Here is a 20,212-nt window from a genome sequence, read left to right on the forward strand (position 1 = left end):
ACACACACACACACACACACACACACAAAGACAGAGAGTCTCCTGAGCTCTGCTTTCTCTTTCCAGTTCTGGCCTCGGCATAATTCCTATCTCCTTCTTTGCTGTCAAAACAGCCTTTGTCAGACTGTTGCAAAGCTCCCATCAGAGAAGCGAGAGATCTAGTTGACAGGAGCAGCCAAGTTTATCAACGAGAACACGTGCACACATCAGCCGAGCATCTCGCATACATATAGTCATGCTCATGGACAATCTCGCTCATAGACACACAGATAAAAATACCATCAGTTATCAATTTATCACTTAGCCAGTCCTGCTAGACAGCAGTATGTGCATGGAGCTGTGACAGTTCCTCAGTTCCATGATGCCTGATTTAAAAGGAACACCATGACCACTGGGCGTTTTGCGTTACATGTGTATTCACAAGTGGGAAAGTCTTTCATGCTTGATTCCTCATCTTTTACTTCCATTTTTCTTTATTTGCCCCTTAACTTGTAGGATCAGACTGAGCATAACTCCTCTACCGTGAAGAGTCAGACCAACACCGCCATCATTCGTGGCCTCAAACCGGGGAGAATTTACGTGTTCCAAGTGCGAGCACGTACTGTGGCCGGGTTCGGACGCTACAGTGGCAAGATGTACTTCCAGACCATGACAGAGGGTAAGCAGTGTGCTACACCTCACAGAGTGTTACATTATGAATTTACTAGATTATTCAAGGTATGTTTATTGTCCACACTTTCATAGAGTCAAGAATGAAATCGTCCTACCTTAAAGTAGAACCGAAGGCAAATTTATCATCAAAATTCTATTTATCTCAGTTTATTAAACATAGGAATGCATTTTTTATCGCTATTTTGTCACTGCTATAGCAAGTTATGGGTGTTTGAAATATGCTATGTACAGTAATATATCAGTCCATATGTCAAAGCGATGGCCATAAACGAGATTCACTGAGACCTGTGCGAGACATCGTAGGACGGAAATAAAACGTACAGCGGAAATCAAAGCAACCAACATCTGCCAACGTTGTCAAAGCGTGCCCTCTTTCGAATGCTGATGTAATCAAGCCGGACGTTCTGTTTGTTTTGATAGCGATCAGGAAAGTTTGAAAAAAGTAGGCAGTAATCGTCATTTAAACTCGCTTTTGTGCAATACTTCGTTTGGAAAACAGTTTTCAAAATGGCAGCGCTGACACTTCACGTTTCGAAGTCTCGCACAAGTCTCGTGAAGATCGCGCAGATAAGCGACACCTGCCGTGGACCAAACGAACTAAATTCAACACGGCTAAAAACCGACTAGGCCGATAAGTATCATATTTAATTCCAATTAGTTGCCAATACGAGTCACGATATAAGGTTACTGAAACTGAAAACGTAATTGAATAACACGTTAATTAAGAAATAAAGCAAGTTTAAAAATGACTTCAGTTCCGCTTTAAACGATGTACATAGAGCTTGTTACAAATAAGTACGAAAAAAACCCACACAAGTTTAAAAAAAAAAAAACGCATTCACATTCATATTCGCTCGCACATTTAGCAGCAATTTTTGTCAGGGTAGTTCTTTTTATACACAAGGGGCATCGTGCGGTGTGTAAGAATTGCACTAGTGGAGTGTAAGTGCACGGTGCGATGTGTAAGAATCGATTATGAACTTTCCAGGTTATTTTAGGCACCCAATCATCATTTATGAGCTAATCCGACTAGTTTACAGACATTTAACAGTCATTCCACGAATTTGAGTCGTACGTGAGCCGATAGCTGACGCGGCGAGTCGGCTATAAGCTGTGTACGACGAGATTGAGTGGAATAACTGTTTTATTCTATCCACATTCATTGGATTTTGAGAAGCAGAGCATTTTTATTTGTATTTTTTTGCAAATTCGATAAATAAAAACTTTGTACAAAACGTCTGACAAAATCATTTCCGCTTAGAATGGAAACAAACCAGCGATATGACAGGAGCAATTTGTGGAAAATGCGATAATTCTTGAAAAATAAAAAAGATACTCATGATTAGAAATTACTTTCTAATCATGAAATACTTTTATTCCATATTTTGTTGCTTTTTTTTATTTTTGGGGGGTTTTCTTCTTCTGCTTCTTGTTTAGGTTTTTTTTTTTACAGTTGTCAAACCAACTTAAAGGTGAATTACCACCACCAACTGGGCTGGAGTGTGGAACAGGTGATATTGGGGCGGGTGGGTGGGGGGAACTATATTCTTTTAGCTATTTCTGTTTCTCTTAAATACTTAACAATTGTTGGTGTCTTTTGTTTTCAAGTTTTTATTTCATCCTCAGTTGGTTCAGCAACACGCGCTGCCATTTTGTTTTTCTGTACTTACAGTATATGAGCTGATAGCCTGGTAGTAGAGTAGCCAATCAGAGCGCGCGATTGCTCATATCCAGTGATCTGATTATACTTTATAAACATACAATTTACTGACATTCCAACCAACTTACTGATTTGTTGCTGTGGTCATTTATTCAAACACAACTTTATAACATTAACTTAAAGGTGACATATTATACCCCTTTTCCACAAGCAGACACAGCTCCCTGAGGTCTTAATGAAATGTCTGTGATGTGCTTTGGTTAAAATAACACGAGGATAAAGCAGCACAGCTCCCTTCTCACTCTGTCTAAACAGCCCTGTTCAAAATGGCCGATTTGAGTGCCTGTTCCTTTAAATGATAATGAGCCACTGTTCCTCCCACCCCCCTCTTCCACCAGCCAATCCGGTAGCACTTTGGTCATGAATATTCATTTGCAAAGGCAGTTCTCAAGCCGTGAGTGGGGATACTCAGATGAAGTGGCGGTGTAATTCTAATGAGCTCCGTTTGTGACATAGAAAGGGGAGTCAAATCTGAACGGCTCGTTGAAGATCGTGTTTTCTGAAATAGACAGCGCAGAAGAAACCAACTGGATTGTCTTATTTCAGAGTTGTTGGTTGGTAGGCGCTCAAGATACCCAACAAGTGCAGTTTTTCAGTAGCCTAGTAAACTAGACCATCCCGCCTAGCGGCCAAAAATATTTTTGCCTACGAGTGGGTCTAGCCTCGCACCATATCAACAACACACCCCAGGCATCAAATCGTGCCCGCCAATCACAACGCAAGGTTTTTGTTTGGATTCTTTGGGCAGGCTTTTGCAGGAATGACGACAAGGCTGCGCGACGCTGGAGAAAGCACAACAGGAAAGATGGCTACGGCTAGTGAACAGCGCGCGTTTGACTCTGCTTTGGAATCAGTTTTAGAAGAATTAGACTTGGAGTTTTCGTTGACTACAGCGGAGGCTCTCCGCTCATTCCTTTTCAAGAAGGACGTTTTCACTGTTTCGCCGACCGGCTATGGCAAAAGTCTGATCTACCAGCTGGCTCCGCTCGTAGCCAAAAGGATGGGCTTGTTTGTGCAGTACGAAGAATTAATAAACAGCTTTGAAACATTACTTTTTGATTGTTTCTTATTTTCCCGTTATTTTAAATTTAAGGGAAATTATTTCACCAAACACCACTAAATAAAAATAAAAACTCTCAAACAGTTTAAGCAAACCCTTGAAAAACACTTGAAAAAAGAGTGTATGTTAAGTATGTGGTACAGACTCCAAACTTGTGGTCATTATCTCCAAACTTCTTAATATCTAGAACCTGTTTATTAATTAATACGCATTTTGAAAAATTATTTATTTCAAGGTTTCCCCCACTGTTTTCTGTCGCTCTGACTACGTCACAGTCACTGTTGCGCTGATTGGTCAGAGCGTTGGCCTATACGCACAGAGACAGTTTGAAAGACAGCGGGTTGTTCCTCCCACACCCTTCGGAAATGTCTACTGTACGAGCGAGGCCAGACTAAATATTCACATTTAGTCTGGCTTGCCAGGCTAGTTTTTCAGTGCACAAGCACTGAAAAACTGAGTTTTTTATAATATGTCCCCATATACTGTATGCTTATAGATGTTTATATTGAGATATTTGCCACGTGAGATGTTAGTGGTTGTGTGCTGCTCCGTTGTAAGTTGCAGAGATGCAGCAAACAGATCCTCTGATTAGAGATGAAAGTCATTTTGGTGTCACTGGTGGTATTAGCATGAAATCTGAAGCTTTGGAAGCTGATCTGTTTGATCAGATGAGGAGGTGAGAGAGCTGGATAAGCTAACAGACTAAAGCACTGCTGCATCGCTGTCTTATATGTAGGTATAGATAAAGCATGGGCTTAAATCCCACTGCACCATGATCAGCAGGTGTTATGCGTAATGTAGGAAATTTAACTTAAGTGAAAATCGAACATGAAAGAAGCTTAAGATAAAAAAAAAAAAATGTCAGCCCGGAATTTCAATACAAAGTAAATGTAATGGTGGGGCAGCCATGGCCTGAAGGTCATAGAATCAGCCTTGGGCCCAAAGCGTCACCGGTTCAATTCCCAGGACTGGCAAGAAAAATGTGAGGGGAGTTGAGTGTATGAACAGCACTAACCCCCAACTGCTCCCCAAGCACTGTAGCATAGCTGCCCACTGCTGTGGGTATGTGTCTGTGCTCATTGCTCACTTGTGTGTTCACTGCTTCAGATGGGTTAAATGCAGAGGAGGAATTTTGATGTTCAAAGTCTTCTTCTTCTTAAATATTGGATTCCACAGAAGATCACACATTAATTATAAGGACTACCTATCCAGCAGAAATGTTGCTAACGTCCAACTTCAACCCCTTCACTATCTGCATGTTCTACAGTCTTGGAAAAGTAGTTCCCAGATTTGCTTGTTTTGTTTTTTGCCGTCATTAGTAACAACACTGGATTCCACCATATTTGCATTTGTGATCAAAATTGTTGGGGGCTTCATAGTAAAGAGCCCTTGGAGGATGTAACATGATTGACAGCACTCTTTTTTTTTTTTTTAGCTCATCTGGCCACAGGCCAGGCCAGGCCAGATGAGCGTATGCGATCACCTGTCATCCGTCCGTTATCTGTCCGTCATCGTCGTCCGTCCACAATTTACAAAACTCGCTACTCCTCTTACAGGATTGATTAGGTTTTGATCAAACTTGCATACAACGTTCCCCAGGTGGGTCTGCATAAAAGATGTCAAGATGGTGGCGCCACCTGTCATATTTACAATTTTATGGGCGTCTGAAATTTTTGGGTGACTCATCACATTAAACACTACTCTTCGTAAACTGCCGGGACGTTTTCACTGAAACTCACCCAGAAGACACTAAAGACGTATTCTAAGAAGAATTGTTCACCAAGTGGTGCCACTTGCCATGGATGAGGCTACAGAGGGGTCACGTGCAATTTCATGAAAATTGCTGCTACTCCTCCTACAGGAGTGATCGGATTTTGATCAAACTCGTATGGAATGTTCCCTAGGTCAGTCTGTATAAAAGTTGCCAAGACGGTGGCGCCACCTGTCAGATTTAACATTTTATGGGCGTTTGAAAATTTTGGGTGACTCGTCACACCAAACGCTTCTGTTCGTAAACTGCTAGGATGTTTTCACTGAAACTCGCCCAGAAGACTCTAAAGACGTATTCCAACGAGAGTTGCTCACCAGGTGGTGCCACCGACCATGGACGCGGCTACACAGGGGTTGTATACAATTTCACAAAAAAATCGCTACTCCTCCTACAGGATTGATCGGATTTCAAACTCGCGCACAACAACAGTGGCTGGTATGAGCTCCAGCCTCACTGAGGCTATTTTTATTCACAGGTATAAAATACCTTACTTTGATCAAATGGTTTGAACAATAATTTTATTGTGTTCCCTGGAGATTTCTGTATTCTTTATAATCATAAGACGTATCAAACAGATATGTCTGTAAACAGAATCCTGACCTGAAGAAATTACTGAGGTGATGCAAATCCCCGATTTTTCCAAGGTAACATCAGAATACACTTCATTCAGTTCAATTTCTGTAATTTAAAGCAAGTTCAAGGAGGTTGTAGTCAGTATCAGACATGTCTTGAAGCGTAACAGTATACGTCGGCCTGGTCACGTCATGGCTCATATTTATTTTTTTAAGACCACACCCACTTCCAGTTTAAATCAAATACAGCTGTAGATAAGGATATTTTGGAGCATTAAACATTTCCCGCTATACTGTCGATAGCGGCATTGCGTTACACCCCGAGTGTACAGATGAGATTCTATGTGTCGTACATATCATCCACCTGCTAGCGTTAGCATTTTTGAACACACAGTATGTGGTTCGGTTCATCAAACTGGCAACGTTGAGTTTGTTTACTCATAACAAGCCCATGAGAATCGGAAGCTGTCTCTCCAGTCAGATTCAGCTGTGCCAAGCATCTAACGCCAGTTGCCTGCGTGTTGGCTGCCTCCCTGCCTCTGTAGGGTTTCAAGAGGGAATCAGCAGGCGGTTTAGCAAGGCTGTTGTGTCTGTGTGGTGCTTGGATAGGCTTTAATTAGGGTAGCTAGAGAAAAAGACTAGAGAAAGGGAAAGTTCCACACCCTCGCTGCCTCCCTGGCCGTCTGTCCCACACTGAGCACACACAGCTCAGCTCAATCTCTCTATCACTCAACCATATGCTAGGTGAGCTCTGCCCTCCAGGCATCTTACACCATGCGTGTACACCCCAGAAGCAGTTCAGGGTTTTGAGGGCAAAACTGGAAACGTTACCCCGCTCTCACTTGTGTGGCTCTGCAGCGTCTTTGTGGATTCTTTATTGCTGCAGGGTTGATCAGATTTTGGGGTTTGTGTGGAGGTGTTAAAACCAATCCTTGCTCAAGGGCCTTGCTTTAGTGTGTAACAGTAGCACCTTTCTGCCTTGTATGTAGTGTAAAACCACACACACACACGCTCCCTTTTTAAAAAGAAAAAAAAAAAAGGTTTGTTCGCATTAGAAATTTCTGTTCTGTTTTGTTTTGGTTCGATTTGCCAGTGAAATAGTTGCCAAGTCCTCTAGGGCCACTGATGCATGACGGCAGTAATTAATTTAGCTAATTTTTCAAACAGTAAATTTGAAAACCCCCCCCTACAATTACCATGCTTTATTTCAATTGTGGTCATGGAAATTACATGAGTTGATGCTTCCCCCAAGGCCCTGATGTAATAAATTTTGGTTCTGAGTACTAGCTTTGTTTGTGGTTCAAGATTAAGCACCAGCTCAGGCTCCTTGTTGGTGGAAGAGGGATATCTGGCACTCTCGCCTGAGCAGGAGTGGCGTCTATACCACTGTAGATTGGCGGATTGCGTTGGTGGTTTGTAGGTATAATGCTGGCGTTTGTGTGTGTGTGTGTGTGTTTGCAGAGGAATACAACACCAGCATACAGGAGAAACTGCCTCTCATCATCGGTTCAGCAGCTGCTGGGCTCGTCTTCCTCATCGCTCTGGTGGTCATCATCATTGTGTGTAACCGGTACGTTAATGATGCTCACCACAGAAGCTGCCCAGTTCGCTGTGGAGCTTTTCTTTGTTTTACTTCCTGCATATCAATTCAGGAATTATGCATACTCCTTTATTAAAAGAATCCTAAATGAATACATGAAATGAATATCATTAAATACAATTAACAGTTATTCCACAGAATCAAGTCGTACACGAGCGGCTATAAGCCACGTATGACGAGATTGAGTGGAATAACTGTTTTATTCTATCCACATTCGCTGGATTTTGAGAAACGGAGCATTTTTCTATATATTTTTTGCAAATTCGATAAACAAAAACTTTATACAAAACGTCCGACAAAATCGTTTCCGCTTAGAATGTAAACAACTCGGCGAAATGACTGTAGCAATTTGTGAAAAATGCGCTAATAATAATTCTTGAAAAATTAAAAAAAAAAAGAAGTTCTTACCATCAAGTACTTTTATTCCATATTTTGTTGCTTCTTTTTCTATTTGTTGAGGTTTTGTTTTTGAGTCGAGTTTTTATTTCGTCCTCGGTTGGTTCAGCAACACGCTCCACCATTTTGTTTTTCTCTACTCATGGTATATGAGCTGATCTCCTCGTAGTAGAGTAGCCAATCAGAGTGCGCGATTGCTCATATCCAGTGAATGTGGATAGAATAATGAGTTGTATCCTGAGCATAAATACATACTATATAATAAGAAAATATAAAAAAGTTGTCTTAAGTACTTTTTTTCCTGCTTCGTCCTAGTTTTTTAATTATTGGCACCCCATACAATTTATATCTGATGTCTCCTTTGCATTTCTTCCCAACATTTTTAATTAATTTTCACAACCTTTAAATTTGAATAATATTTGATATAAGACCGACGAAAGGTGAAATCAGGTACAATAAATTTCGCCCATTCTCGTAACGGGTGCCAATAATTCAGGAGCTCACTGTAGTTGTTTGCCATCCTGTGTGCGTGACAGCAGTGCTCTGCAGCTCTGTGTGTTTGTCCCAACAGGCGTGGCTTTGAGAGAGCAGATTCAGAATACACAGATAAGCTGCAGCACTACACCAGCGGCCACAGTGAGTGTTTTTACTCGAATCCTCTAAACACATTCCGTCTCTCACACACTTCCTGGACACGAAACAGCCACCAGCAAATTTAGTCCATACATGGATATACTTTGTTTAAAGACTTTCACAACTTTATTTGGACATGCATCAATTCTCTAACTCCCATCTCATTCAGGACCTGATACATCGTACACATTGTGATTATCAGTGTCGTCTTAAAGCTGTGTCTCAGTTCCTCGTTGTATCACAGTGAGGGAGGGAATCTGGGAAATATTTATTCTGTAAGTCTCAGTTTCACTGGATATAGCACTCATGTGTGAGCACCATATTTATATATTTTATAAACTCGTACCTTTATTTAACAGTCATTCGCCAAAGGCAAAGTGAATATCGATGAATAATAATTGAGACAAAGTTGAGGTTATTATTTAAATAATATTGGCTGGCGTTGAGCGGTATATCAGATATGTTCCATTCAGCTAGCATGATATTGTACGAGTCGAAGACGAGTTCAACATCATGCTAGCTGAATGGAATATATCTGATATAATACGAAAAAAGCCATTATTATTATTATTATTATTATTATTATAAGGGGCGGCACGGTGGTGTAGTGGTTAGCGCTGTCGCCTCACAGCAAGAAGGTCCGGGTTCAAGCCCCATGGCTGGCAAGGGCCTTTCTGTGCAGAGTTTGCATGTTCTCCCCGTGTCCGCGTGGGTTTCCTCCGGGTGCTCCGGTTTCCCCCACAGTCCAAAGACATGCAGGTTAGGTTAACTGGTGACTCTAAATTGACCGTAGGTGTGAATGTGAGTGTGAATGGTTGTCTGTGTCTATGTGTCAGCCCTGTGATGACCTGGCGACTTGTCCAGGGTGTACCCCGCCTTTCGCCCGTAGTCAGCTGGGATAGGCTCCAGCTTGCCTGCGACCCTGTAGAACAGGATAAAGCGGCTAGAGATAATGAGGCAAGATGAGATTATTATTATTATACATTCCTTTTGGGTTTTCAACACATCTTTCTCTTCCAAAATTCTCTCAAAATCTTCCGTATTTAACGAAGCAAACTTGGCAGCCATGTTTGTTTACAAATTGTCACAGTCGCTCGCTGGCGTGGAAGTTTTACGTTAGAGGTCTGCGCGGGACAGAATTTTCAGTCCCACTCCCGCCCGCTCCCGCATTGTGCAGTCCCGCTCCCGCCCACTCCCGCAAAGAATTATGATTTTCAGTCCCGCTCGCGCCTGCCATATTTTGTCTTGCTCCCGCCCGCAAATCCCGCATGATGCAGACGTTCGCGTTATTTCTCACAAAAGTTCTTGTCATTGGCTTGGGGAATTAAACATGCTGAGCTTAGCTGAGCTCTCCACTGACCGATCCTTCACCTAGCGCACGTAGCGAGGGTGCGCGTTGCCAGGCGGCATGCACAGCTGAGGCTTTACAGAGATACCCAACACACCTACCAAAATCTACAGTGGATATTAAGAATATTGTACATTGCACATAGCTTATATGTCACTCCTCACATTTACATTCTAGGAAATACAAGTAGGCCTATAAGAAATTAATATAATTTAAAGACACAGCGTGATGGTGCCCCGCCCCCTACTTTGAGTGGATTTGAGCATAAATATCTACAGCTCACGTTCAGGGGTGTGTTTCCCAAACAACCAACCAAGTTAGCATTAAACCAATATGATACGATGCAAGTTTGAACTAACTAACATCCAAAAAATGACTGTTTCCCAAAGCTGTAGTACCAACTTGGTCTGAACCAAGTTGATTTGAACCAACACAGTTCAAACCACGATGTTTTCAGATGTGTTCGGATGGTCTCGTTTATTGTCGGAATTCAGAGAAACAACCCGAAGTTGGCTGACAGTGCGAACGGCATTTCACCATTAAATGACTGTTAAGCCAAATTTGGTGCGTCCATAATCTTCCCCTGATGCTTGCAACTTGGTGTAGATGTTCATTTAGATTAATATAAAATTGCAATACCCCTCATTTGGAAATCACGTGTAAACAAAAGGCATCTCCATAAATTAAAGCATCATATACTAGTTTTGGCTATAAGGCTATTTGCCCTGATTAAAAATAGCTAAGCAAACTGCTGTGAGATGGCACAGATAACGTTATGTAGATCTACATGTTGTGTATTTATAGGTGGCATTGTTAGGTTAATTGTAAGTTTATTGTTTAGACTCTGACATTCTGCTGACACGTTCCAAGTTGAGCGCTGCATGCACTCATGATTGACAGCTCTCGCTTTGCGCACTCGCACTCCCACTTCCGAGTCTGTGGCGTTATGATTCCAACCCCGATTTCATTCTCCTCTCATATGAAGTGTTGCGCAACCACAACCTGATTTATGGCCGTTGTATGTCAGAACCTTTTGGCACTTATCACAACAAGCAAAGGGGAGCTGATTTCCCTCTGCGTCGTACACGAGTGAGAACGACTTCCAAATGTCTGATTTCAGGACTCTTGACTTTTTAACGGTAAATGTACCTCTTTTTAAAGCAGCACTTACTTCTGAAGCACTGTGAGCTTCACTAGAGGAGCTCTGCTCTCCTGCTATGATTGGAGATCTCAAACACGGAAGAGCGGAAAGGAATCGGAAACGTACGCGTGATTAGACCACATCCGCAAATTTAGGCATCTTAAAATGTTTTTATTAATGCCAAATAAAATATCCAGCACAAATTATATATCTCATCTCATCTCATTATCTGTAGCCGCTTTATCCTGTTCTACAGGGCCGCAGGCAAGCTGGAGCCTATCCCGGCTGACTACGGGCGAAAGGCGGGGTACACCCTGGACAAGTCGCCAGGTCATCACAGGGCTGACACATAGACACAGACAACCATTCACACTCACATTCACACCTACGGTCAATTTAGAGTCACCAGTTAACCTAACCTGCATGTCTTTGGACTGTGGGGGAAACCGGAGCACCCGGAGGAAACCCACGCGGACATGGGGAGAACATGCAAACTCCACACAGAAAGGCCCTCGCTGGCCATGGGGCTCGAACCCGGACCTTTTTGCTGTGAGGCAACAGTGCTAACCACTACACCACTGTGCCGCCCAAATTATATATGATAGACATAAATTAATAATTTATAAATTTTATTTTAAACACGTTTTTAGTTAGCAGGACTGCAGCTTATCACCTCTCCCGCCCGCTCCCGCATTGTGCACTCCCCCTCCTGCCCGCGCCTGCAATGAGCTTTCAAAATTTGTCCCGCGCCGCACTGCTTTGCGTCGGGTCCCGCGGGACTCCCGCGGGAGTGCAGGGCTGTACTTTACGTCTCTGACATGTACTTTGACAACATGCAATATCGTAAACCATATTCACCGCTCATTCTCCATTGGGTAGAATGACATAATGCTCGTCGGATAAGCGATATGCTAACAATATTGTATGCTATCAAACCCAAAGAAATGAAACTCACTAGAAGGGAATAGAACACGTTTTTATTCCATTGAAAAAGCGTCCTGTATGTATAATAATCACTGATATTCACTGAACCTGAGGTGGGTAATTGTTTTAGTATGAATACACAGGTGATTATTTTTTTTTAATCGTATTTAAAAGATCCGTTATTTCAATCTTCAAAAGCGGCATGCTAATGTAATAACGGCGTGGCGCAGACTTGTCACTTATCTATGCCGAGTCACATAAACTACTTTGTTTTGAAATCGATAAAATAAATCACAGTTCCACCTTACCTTTGAATAGTTTTAGACCAAACTTCGTAGCATCTTTAGTGCTTTTAGGAACAGCATTTTCTTTCCTCATTTGTAATTCTTCCTCACGTACGGTGACGAAACAATCGGCCGCCCTTTTGCCGAGTCGCTGGAGGTGATTATCGAGAAATAGTCCAAATTTCTCAACCAGTCAGCGTGTGTGATTCTCTATAATCACCTCTATATTTATACTAAAAATATTTGTATCTGTATTTTTCCCATACGTCAGCTCATTCAGGTAAGATTAAAGACGTTCAGTCTGAGTTGGCTGAGTTCATACCCAGCCGACTGAGGTAATAAAGCCTGTAAAAAGGTAATAAGGAAATGAAGGTATAATATCAACCCCTTCTCTACTTGCATTACTCTATTTTGGGTAATAAAAAGTTTATTATAGCTTATTAGAAAATAGGACCTTATAGGCATTAAATTAAGTTAGATGATCTCTCTCTGCCTCTCTCTCTCACTCTCACACACACGCGCACACACACACACACACACACACACACACACACACACACACACACACACACACACACACATCACGCTGATTTGCTCTGCCCTTTCCTACAAATTGAGAGAGCATTTGCTTGATGTAATCAATAGCCAGGGATCGCAGTAAACAACACATTTATGGAGGGCGTTTCTGGCTGAGTGTATACTGGTGAACTCTGGAAAGTCGAGGCCAACATTCATCCATTAGCATGGAGTGACAGAAGGTGCCCTCCATCTTCCTTCCTCCCTCCCTCGTTTTCACTCTCCGTATCTGTTCAGCTATTTACGGTACCACTCAGACTGATGGGCGAGGTTACACAATTCCCGTTCCTAGCGTGACCCTTTAAAATTGTCTTCAGCGGATAGCTGCTCAGCTCTCAGACCCTCACCGCTGACATGTTCTAGAGACGGTTTAACAATGAACACTGGTGTGTGATTACACTGGAATGACGCATTCTGACCTTTTGCACATTCAGGTCTTCTTTGTTGCTATTTTATTCATGTCTCCTCTGCGTCCTGTTTCTGGCAAGCACACGGAGATGCACCGGGACAAATCCCTCATTTAATCATGTCCTGTAAATTGTTATTTGTCTTTTTATAAGTCTACCAGTAAATCAGTGTTTATGGGAGAGTACGCAGAGGTGCCAGCATGCATGGTTTAGCTGTAGTTTTGCAATTTTTCATCCCTTGCTTTAGTGATGTGGAACAGATCTGAAAACTATGCTTTTCTGCTGTTTCACCTAAAGCAGGGGTTCTCAACCATTTCTGCTTCGAGGCCCACCTATTCATACTTGTAACGAGTCGGGGCCCATTAAAAAAAGATCCCCAATTATTTTGGCTCATCTATTCTAATAGAATCTAATAATCTATTGTAAAGTGTATTAATGGGATGCAACATCACTCCCTGTTACAGATAGAAGCCCAGGAATTAAATAAATGCAATAAAAACAAATTGTTTTTAATTGTAGGTATTGTATTTAAAAGGGAAAATGGATTGTAAAAGGGATTAATGATCCAAAAGCGGAGTCTGGTCGATTCACACAAGAACTTATTGCTATGTTTGTGTTCAGCAAACAAGCAAGTTATTAAAACCAAGACGTACACTCAAAAGAAATGGATATAGAAACCACTCAATGGGATTAGATCCTTACACATTAACCAAAGGATTTTCCTAATGAGTTGGTAAATTATCCATCCGTCGAGTTCCCCGACATCTCAAACTACCTGGTGCTGCAGACATCGTTCTACATGGACACACAGATGTAAACCTGGAAGAGCACGGAGGTGTGCAACTTTTATATGTGGATGGGTTAAAGATCAAGGGATCAAGACACTACAAGATAGACGGCGGTAGATGGATCTAAGTGCAAGAAGAGTGTTTCATACATGTCAACCTATACGGAATGTCCGTATTTTATACGGATTTGATTCAATAAACTTAGTATACGGGCGTATAAATAAAGTTATACGGATTCTTTAAAAAAAACTTCAATATTTATTTAGAGCTATAATCAATTCCCACGATGATAAAAGCGCGCATAACATTTACAAACATACTGTACACTACAGACAGCCAGTAAAGAGTCTTATGAAATCGCGCGTTATCTTGTGGTAGCGAGACTTCGTTCCACTTTTGATCATGCGCACACCGCATTGTGAGAATCCCGACAACCGGGAAGTCATAGACATATAAACATAGACGCCGCCTTCTGCGTAGAATCATACGTCATCCTCGCTGCCATATTGGATGTGGCAAAGTGGAGATTCTTCAACCGTCTCTGGTATAGCGTCTAGACAGTAGCCGAGAATAAAGATGCCTCATTCATGTGCTGCGTTTAACTGTACCAACAGGTTTACCGTCCAAACGAGATCACATGGGATTACCTTTCACAGCTGAGACTGGAAAAATACTTTTCATTGTATTTGGTCATTATAACGTAATTTTACGAACAGGTTTTCCTGACTTTGTGGCTAATATGAAGTCTGGTGCATAATAGTCGCTTGGTGAAACCTGTCTCCAAACAACGAAGTATTTCCTTCGTAACTACGCTGATAACACTTTGTGTTTTTGTCAAACATTGGAGCTTTGTATTCATTCTGAAGGTTTATTGTTATTAATATTGAATAAAAAGTAACTGGGATATATCATTGTTAATTATCATTCAAATTTTAGGTAAATTATTTTAATTTGCATCTTATACAGATTTTATAAGGGAAATACGGATTTTGGAGGTTGGTTATACAGGTTTGATTGACCAAAGGTTGACATGTATGGTGTTTGTTAGCAGGCAGAATCATAAAGCAAAGTGTTATAAACATGGCTAGAAACAAACGTGACAGTGATAATGATAATACTTCACAAAGCCTCTGTGATTGCACTCAAATCAGTATCAGGTGTTTCCCATAATGACCGGGTCCCAAGTGTGCAAAGGTGTGACAGTCAAGTGTTCACCTGCTGTGTGACCACAACTTTTCGCTCACAGGTATATCGCCATGCTTCGCCACCAAAATGCCTGATTTTCATCAATAACTCATTGCGAACTGTAGTGTGACTGTAGCTTAATGAGACGGATGTGATGTCAGATGCAACCCAGCAGTTGTACCCTACTACAAATAAAAATTAGCTTCAACTTGAAAAAAAATTGCGGCCCATGAGATTGTGCTTTGAGGCCCACTAATGGGCCGCGGCCCAGTGGTTGAGAAACACTGACCTACAGCACCAGAAAAAAATGTGAATAAAATTTTCCCAGTAGAAAAGCCAGTTCACTGAAAAGGAAGACAGGACATGAAAGACGTATTTGCTTCTGGTAACAGTTACTTTCGCTTCGCACTGACTTGACCTGTAAATTATAAGACAGTAGAAATCATATGGCTGACTGTGCTGTCTTTGGTTTGTATATTGTTGAGTATCTCTTTCACATTTTCTGTCAGTTAGCCCACATCTGAAAAAAAAAAAAAACCTTGTTTACTGATATATGCTTGGGGTTTTTTTCCATTCTTTTTGTTCATCTGCCCGCTGGATTTTCTTGTTAGAAATCTTGGCATCTCTACAGTATAAACTGTAAATATCTATATTTGTCCTAAAAATATTGACAGCCATGTCAGCGTCTCTGCCTACCCAGACGGAAAAATAATCTTTGAAAAAACCCACTTAGCCTTTCTAATAGTGCCGATGTCTCTCGGGTTTGGGCCTTAGTTTGTTCAAGTTATCTACATGAACATCTCCGTATTAATTTTAGCCTATTTGCCAAATATGAACTGGTTTATTGTGTATGATTTACTGCCTGATCCTTCTGGTTTGCCTGTATCGTATCTAATAAAACACAAATCTGGTATCTGCACTTCCTGACATTTATATGTCATTAAACCTTGGCACATTTTTAAAAGGCATTTTTGTACAAATGATTTTATAAAATAAACTAGATGTACACTCTATCGAGTGTATACCTCCACCAAGCGACATATCAGCATCAAAATTAAATCACTTGAATCTGGGATAATACTAAAGCTGTACACCAAATTTCATCAAAATCTGTTTACTACTTTTTGAGTTACATTAGAAAAAGTAAAAAAAAAATCCTGGCTCTGCATACATATCCGGAATTGTTCTTTGGCCCATGGCTCACTTTTCCTCCAAATTTCATCAAAATCCGTTAATTACTTTTTGAGTTATGCTGGGAACAAACAAACAAATGGAGGCAAAAACATAACCTCCTCCAGCAAAGTTGGTGAAGGTAATTACACACAATGAAAATGGGATATTATGTGTGTCAACTTTGGTGAACTGAGAACATCATTTCAGGTCATTTAAGCAAGGAATAAAACACAGCAGGGCATGTTGTTATAGCAAAATAATCAAGAAAGAGGTAGGGTGATGCGTCAGGACATGAAAATTGGGGCCACACCAGCCCAAAGTCAGTTATTTTCCAAGAACATCAACAGAGTTTTATTCCACTTGTATCTTATAACACAGTAATTTGCCATCACTAAAAAATATTAAAACATGACCCACCATGCTTTTTATAATTACAGTTGCGGTCAGAAGTTTACATACAGTGACATGAATGTCATCTTGGATACAAATGTCATGGCAATATTGGGCTTTCAATGATTTCTCTGAACTGTTCTTTTTCTGTGGCGAAATGCTTGTACAACATATTTCTTTAATAGAAAAAAAACATGAATTTGGTGCAGAAGTTTTAATTTATTTTGGGTTTTCTGAAATCAACACAGGGTCAAAATTATACATACATTGTCAAAAATGTACATGCACTTGCTTAGATTATTAATTCAGAGGTGCTGAGACTTCCAAAATGTCTCTTATCTTGCCAAGGCCGAGGTCTCTTAACTTCCTGTTAGTCATTATGATTGACTAGAGCTAGTAGCTTCTCTGTGCCTTCATAAAAAGGGTTTGTTTCCAGCACTCATTGGATTGACCAGCACACAGTAAAATGGGAAAGTCCAAAAAGCTCAGTGCAGATCTGAGAAAGAGGATCACAGATATACACAACTCCGGAATGTCTTTTGGAGCCATTTCTAAACAACTGCAGATCCCAAGATCATTTCAAACAATTGTATGTAAGTTATTGTGAGGTGTAGTCACTTTGCCAAGCCACTTTGCTTCAAGAAAACCCAAACGGTCACCCTCAGCTGAAAGGAAACTGGTTTGGATAGTCAGGAACAACCCAGGAACCACCATGGCACAGCTCTACTATGAACTGGAAGCTGATGGATCACTCTCTACAGTTCAGTAAGTTTTATGTCACCATGTACTAAGAGGCTGCAATCCAAGAAATAACCCCTTGCTCCAAAATTGACACCTTCAAGCTTAACTAAAGTTTGAAGCTGACCACAAGGACAAAGAAAAAGCCTTCTGGAGGAAAGCTGTATGGTCAGATGAGACAAAGATTGAGTTGTTTGGCCACAATGACCACCATGTACAGAGGAACACTGTACCAACTGGTGGTGGTGGTAAGATCATCATGCTCTGGGGCTGTTTTACAGCCAGTGGAACTGGTTCATTGAACAAAGTGGATGGAATAATGAAGGAGAAGGACTACCTCAGAATTCTTCAGCATAACCTCAAACCATTGGAAACTTGAACATGATTGGGAGTCAGAACAGGACAATGAACCCAAACATGCATCAGAGCTGGTTGTGGAGGATAAAGCAGGCTAACGTTAAGCTTAAAACAAGTCCTGACTTCAACCCTATTGAAAATATGTGGACGGTGCTTATAAGTCGAGTCCATGCCAAGAAAAAAAAAAACAAATTTAATTGAACTCTACCCATTCTACCATGAAGAGTCATGAAATATCCAACCAGAATTCTGCCAGAAGCTTGTTCATGGTAAACAAAAATGTTTGGTCAAGGTGAATCTTGCGAAGAGACATTTTACCCAAATATTAGGCGTGCTGTATGTAACTTTTTGACCCTGTATGTATACTTTTGACCCTGTGTTGATTTCAGAAAACTCAAAGAAAATTGTGCACCTAATTCTAGTTTTTTTTTCCAAGATTTATGCTGTATAATCATTCTGCCACAGAAAAAGAACAGTTCAGAAAAATCACTGAAAACCCAAATATTGCCATGACATTCATATCCAAGATGACATTCATGTCACTGTATTGTTGTGGCACATCCCCAAATTTAGTTACTGTTATCGTTCCTTGTGTAAGTTTTTACTGTGGTAAGCAAACCATAGTATGATTGATTGTAGAAATGGTAAGTACACTCATAAATCTTATAAGTTGCCTTGCAGTCAGTAGTACTGTCAAATCAGCTGTTATTTAACAATTATTCACCAAATGTTAAGTAAATATCAGTGAATAATAACCGAGATGAAGTCGAGGTTATTATTCACCGATATTCACTGAGGCGGATAATTGTTTTAGCATCAACACACAGGTGATTATTTCAAAAAATAAAAAAATAATATTTTTACAAATTATTTATTTCAAACTTCAAAAGCAGCATGCAAATGTAATAAAGGCGTGGCACAGACTTGTCACTTATCTATGTCGAGTCACATAAGATACTTTGTTTTGAAATAAATAAAATAAATCACAACCCCACCTTACCTTTGAATAGTTTTAGACCGAACTTCATAGCATCTTTAGTGCTTTTAGGAACAGCATTTTCTTTCATCATTTGTAATTCTTCCTCATTTACGGTGACAAAGCGATTGACCGCCCTTTTGCCGAGTCGCTGGAGGTGATTATCGAGAAATAGTCTGGAATTTCTCAACCAATCAACACACGCAATTTCCTATCATCACTTCTGTATTTATACTACAGAAAATTAATCAAACCTCCTAACCAATTCTAATCGAGAATTCAACAGCACTGTAGTATAAAACTTTATAATATTTATAAGAAAATTGTACACACCATTGGTTGGCACGGTGGTGTAGTGGTTAGCACTGTCGCCTCACAGCAAGAAGGTTCTGGGTTCCAGTCCAGTGGCCGACGGGGTCTTTCTGTGTGGAGTTTGCATGTTCTCCCTGTATCTGCGTGGGTTTCTTCCAGGTGCTTCGGTTTCCCCCACAGTCCAAAGACATGCAGGTTAGGTTAATTGGTGGCTCTGAATTGGCCGTAGGTGTGAATGTAAGTGTGAATGGTTATTTGTTTCTACAACCCCGATTCCAGAAAAGTTGGGACAAAGTACAAATTGTAAATAAAAACGGAATGCAATGATACGGAAGTTTCAAAATTCCATATTTTATTCAGAATAGAACATAGATGATATATTAAATGTTTAAACTGAGAAAATGTATCATTTAAAGAGAAAAATTAGGTGATTTTAAATTTCATGACAACAACACATCTCAAAAAAGTTGAGACAAGGCCATGTTTACCACTGTGAGACATCCCCTTTTCTCTTTACAACAGTCTGTAAACGTCTGGGGACTGAGGAGACAAGTTGCTCAAGTTTAGGGATAGGAATGTTAACCCATTCTTGTCTAATGTAGGATTCTAGTTGCTCAACTGTCTTAGGTCTTTTTTTGTCGTATCTTCCGTTTTATGATGCGCCAAATGTTTTCTATGGGTGAAAGATCTGGACTGCAGGCTGGCCAGTTCAGTACCCGGACCCTTCTTCTACTCAGCCATGATGCTGTAATTGATGCAGTATGTGGTTTGGCATTGTCATGTTGGAAAATGCAAGGTCTTCCCTGAAAGAGACGTCGTCTGGATGGGAGCACATGTTGTTCTAGAACCTGGATATACCTTTCAGCATTGATGGTGTCTTTCCAGATGTGTAAGCTGCCCATGCCACACGCACTAATGCAACCCCATACCATCAGAGATGCAGGCTTCTGAACTGAGCGCTGATAACAACTTGGGTCGTCCTTCTCCTCTTTAGTCCGAATGACACGGCATCCCTGATTTCCATAAAGAACTTCAAATTTTGATTCGTCTGACCACAGAACAGTTTTCCACTTTGCCACAGTCCATTTTAAATGAGCCTTGGCCCAGAGAAGACGTCTGCGCTTCTGGATCGTGTTTAGATACGGCTTCTTCTTTGAACTATAGAGTTTTAGCTGGCAACGGCGGATGG

General features: G+C 40.9%; 1 protein-coding gene across 1 annotated transcript in view; it reads left to right on the forward strand.

The window, feature by feature from the left end:
* The window catches only part of ephb2b (eph receptor B2b), a 399,332-nt gene that overhangs the window by 323,298 nt on the left and 55,822 nt on the right, over positions 1-20,212 (forward strand). The window contains exons 7-9 of the mRNA XM_060910500.1: positions 496-658; positions 7,257-7,365; positions 8,363-8,427. Coding sequence (XP_060766483.1) covers positions 496-658; positions 7,257-7,365; positions 8,363-8,427 — 337 coding nt within the window. The remainder of the gene's footprint in view (positions 1-495; positions 659-7,256; positions 7,366-8,362; positions 8,428-20,212) is intronic.

The sequence above is a fragment of the Neoarius graeffei genome, chromosome 26 (genome assembly GCF_027579695.1).
Source record: "Neoarius graeffei isolate fNeoGra1 chromosome 26, fNeoGra1.pri, whole genome shotgun sequence".
In the NCBI taxonomy this organism is placed as follows: domain Eukaryota; kingdom Metazoa; phylum Chordata; class Actinopteri; order Siluriformes; family Ariidae; genus Neoarius; species Neoarius graeffei.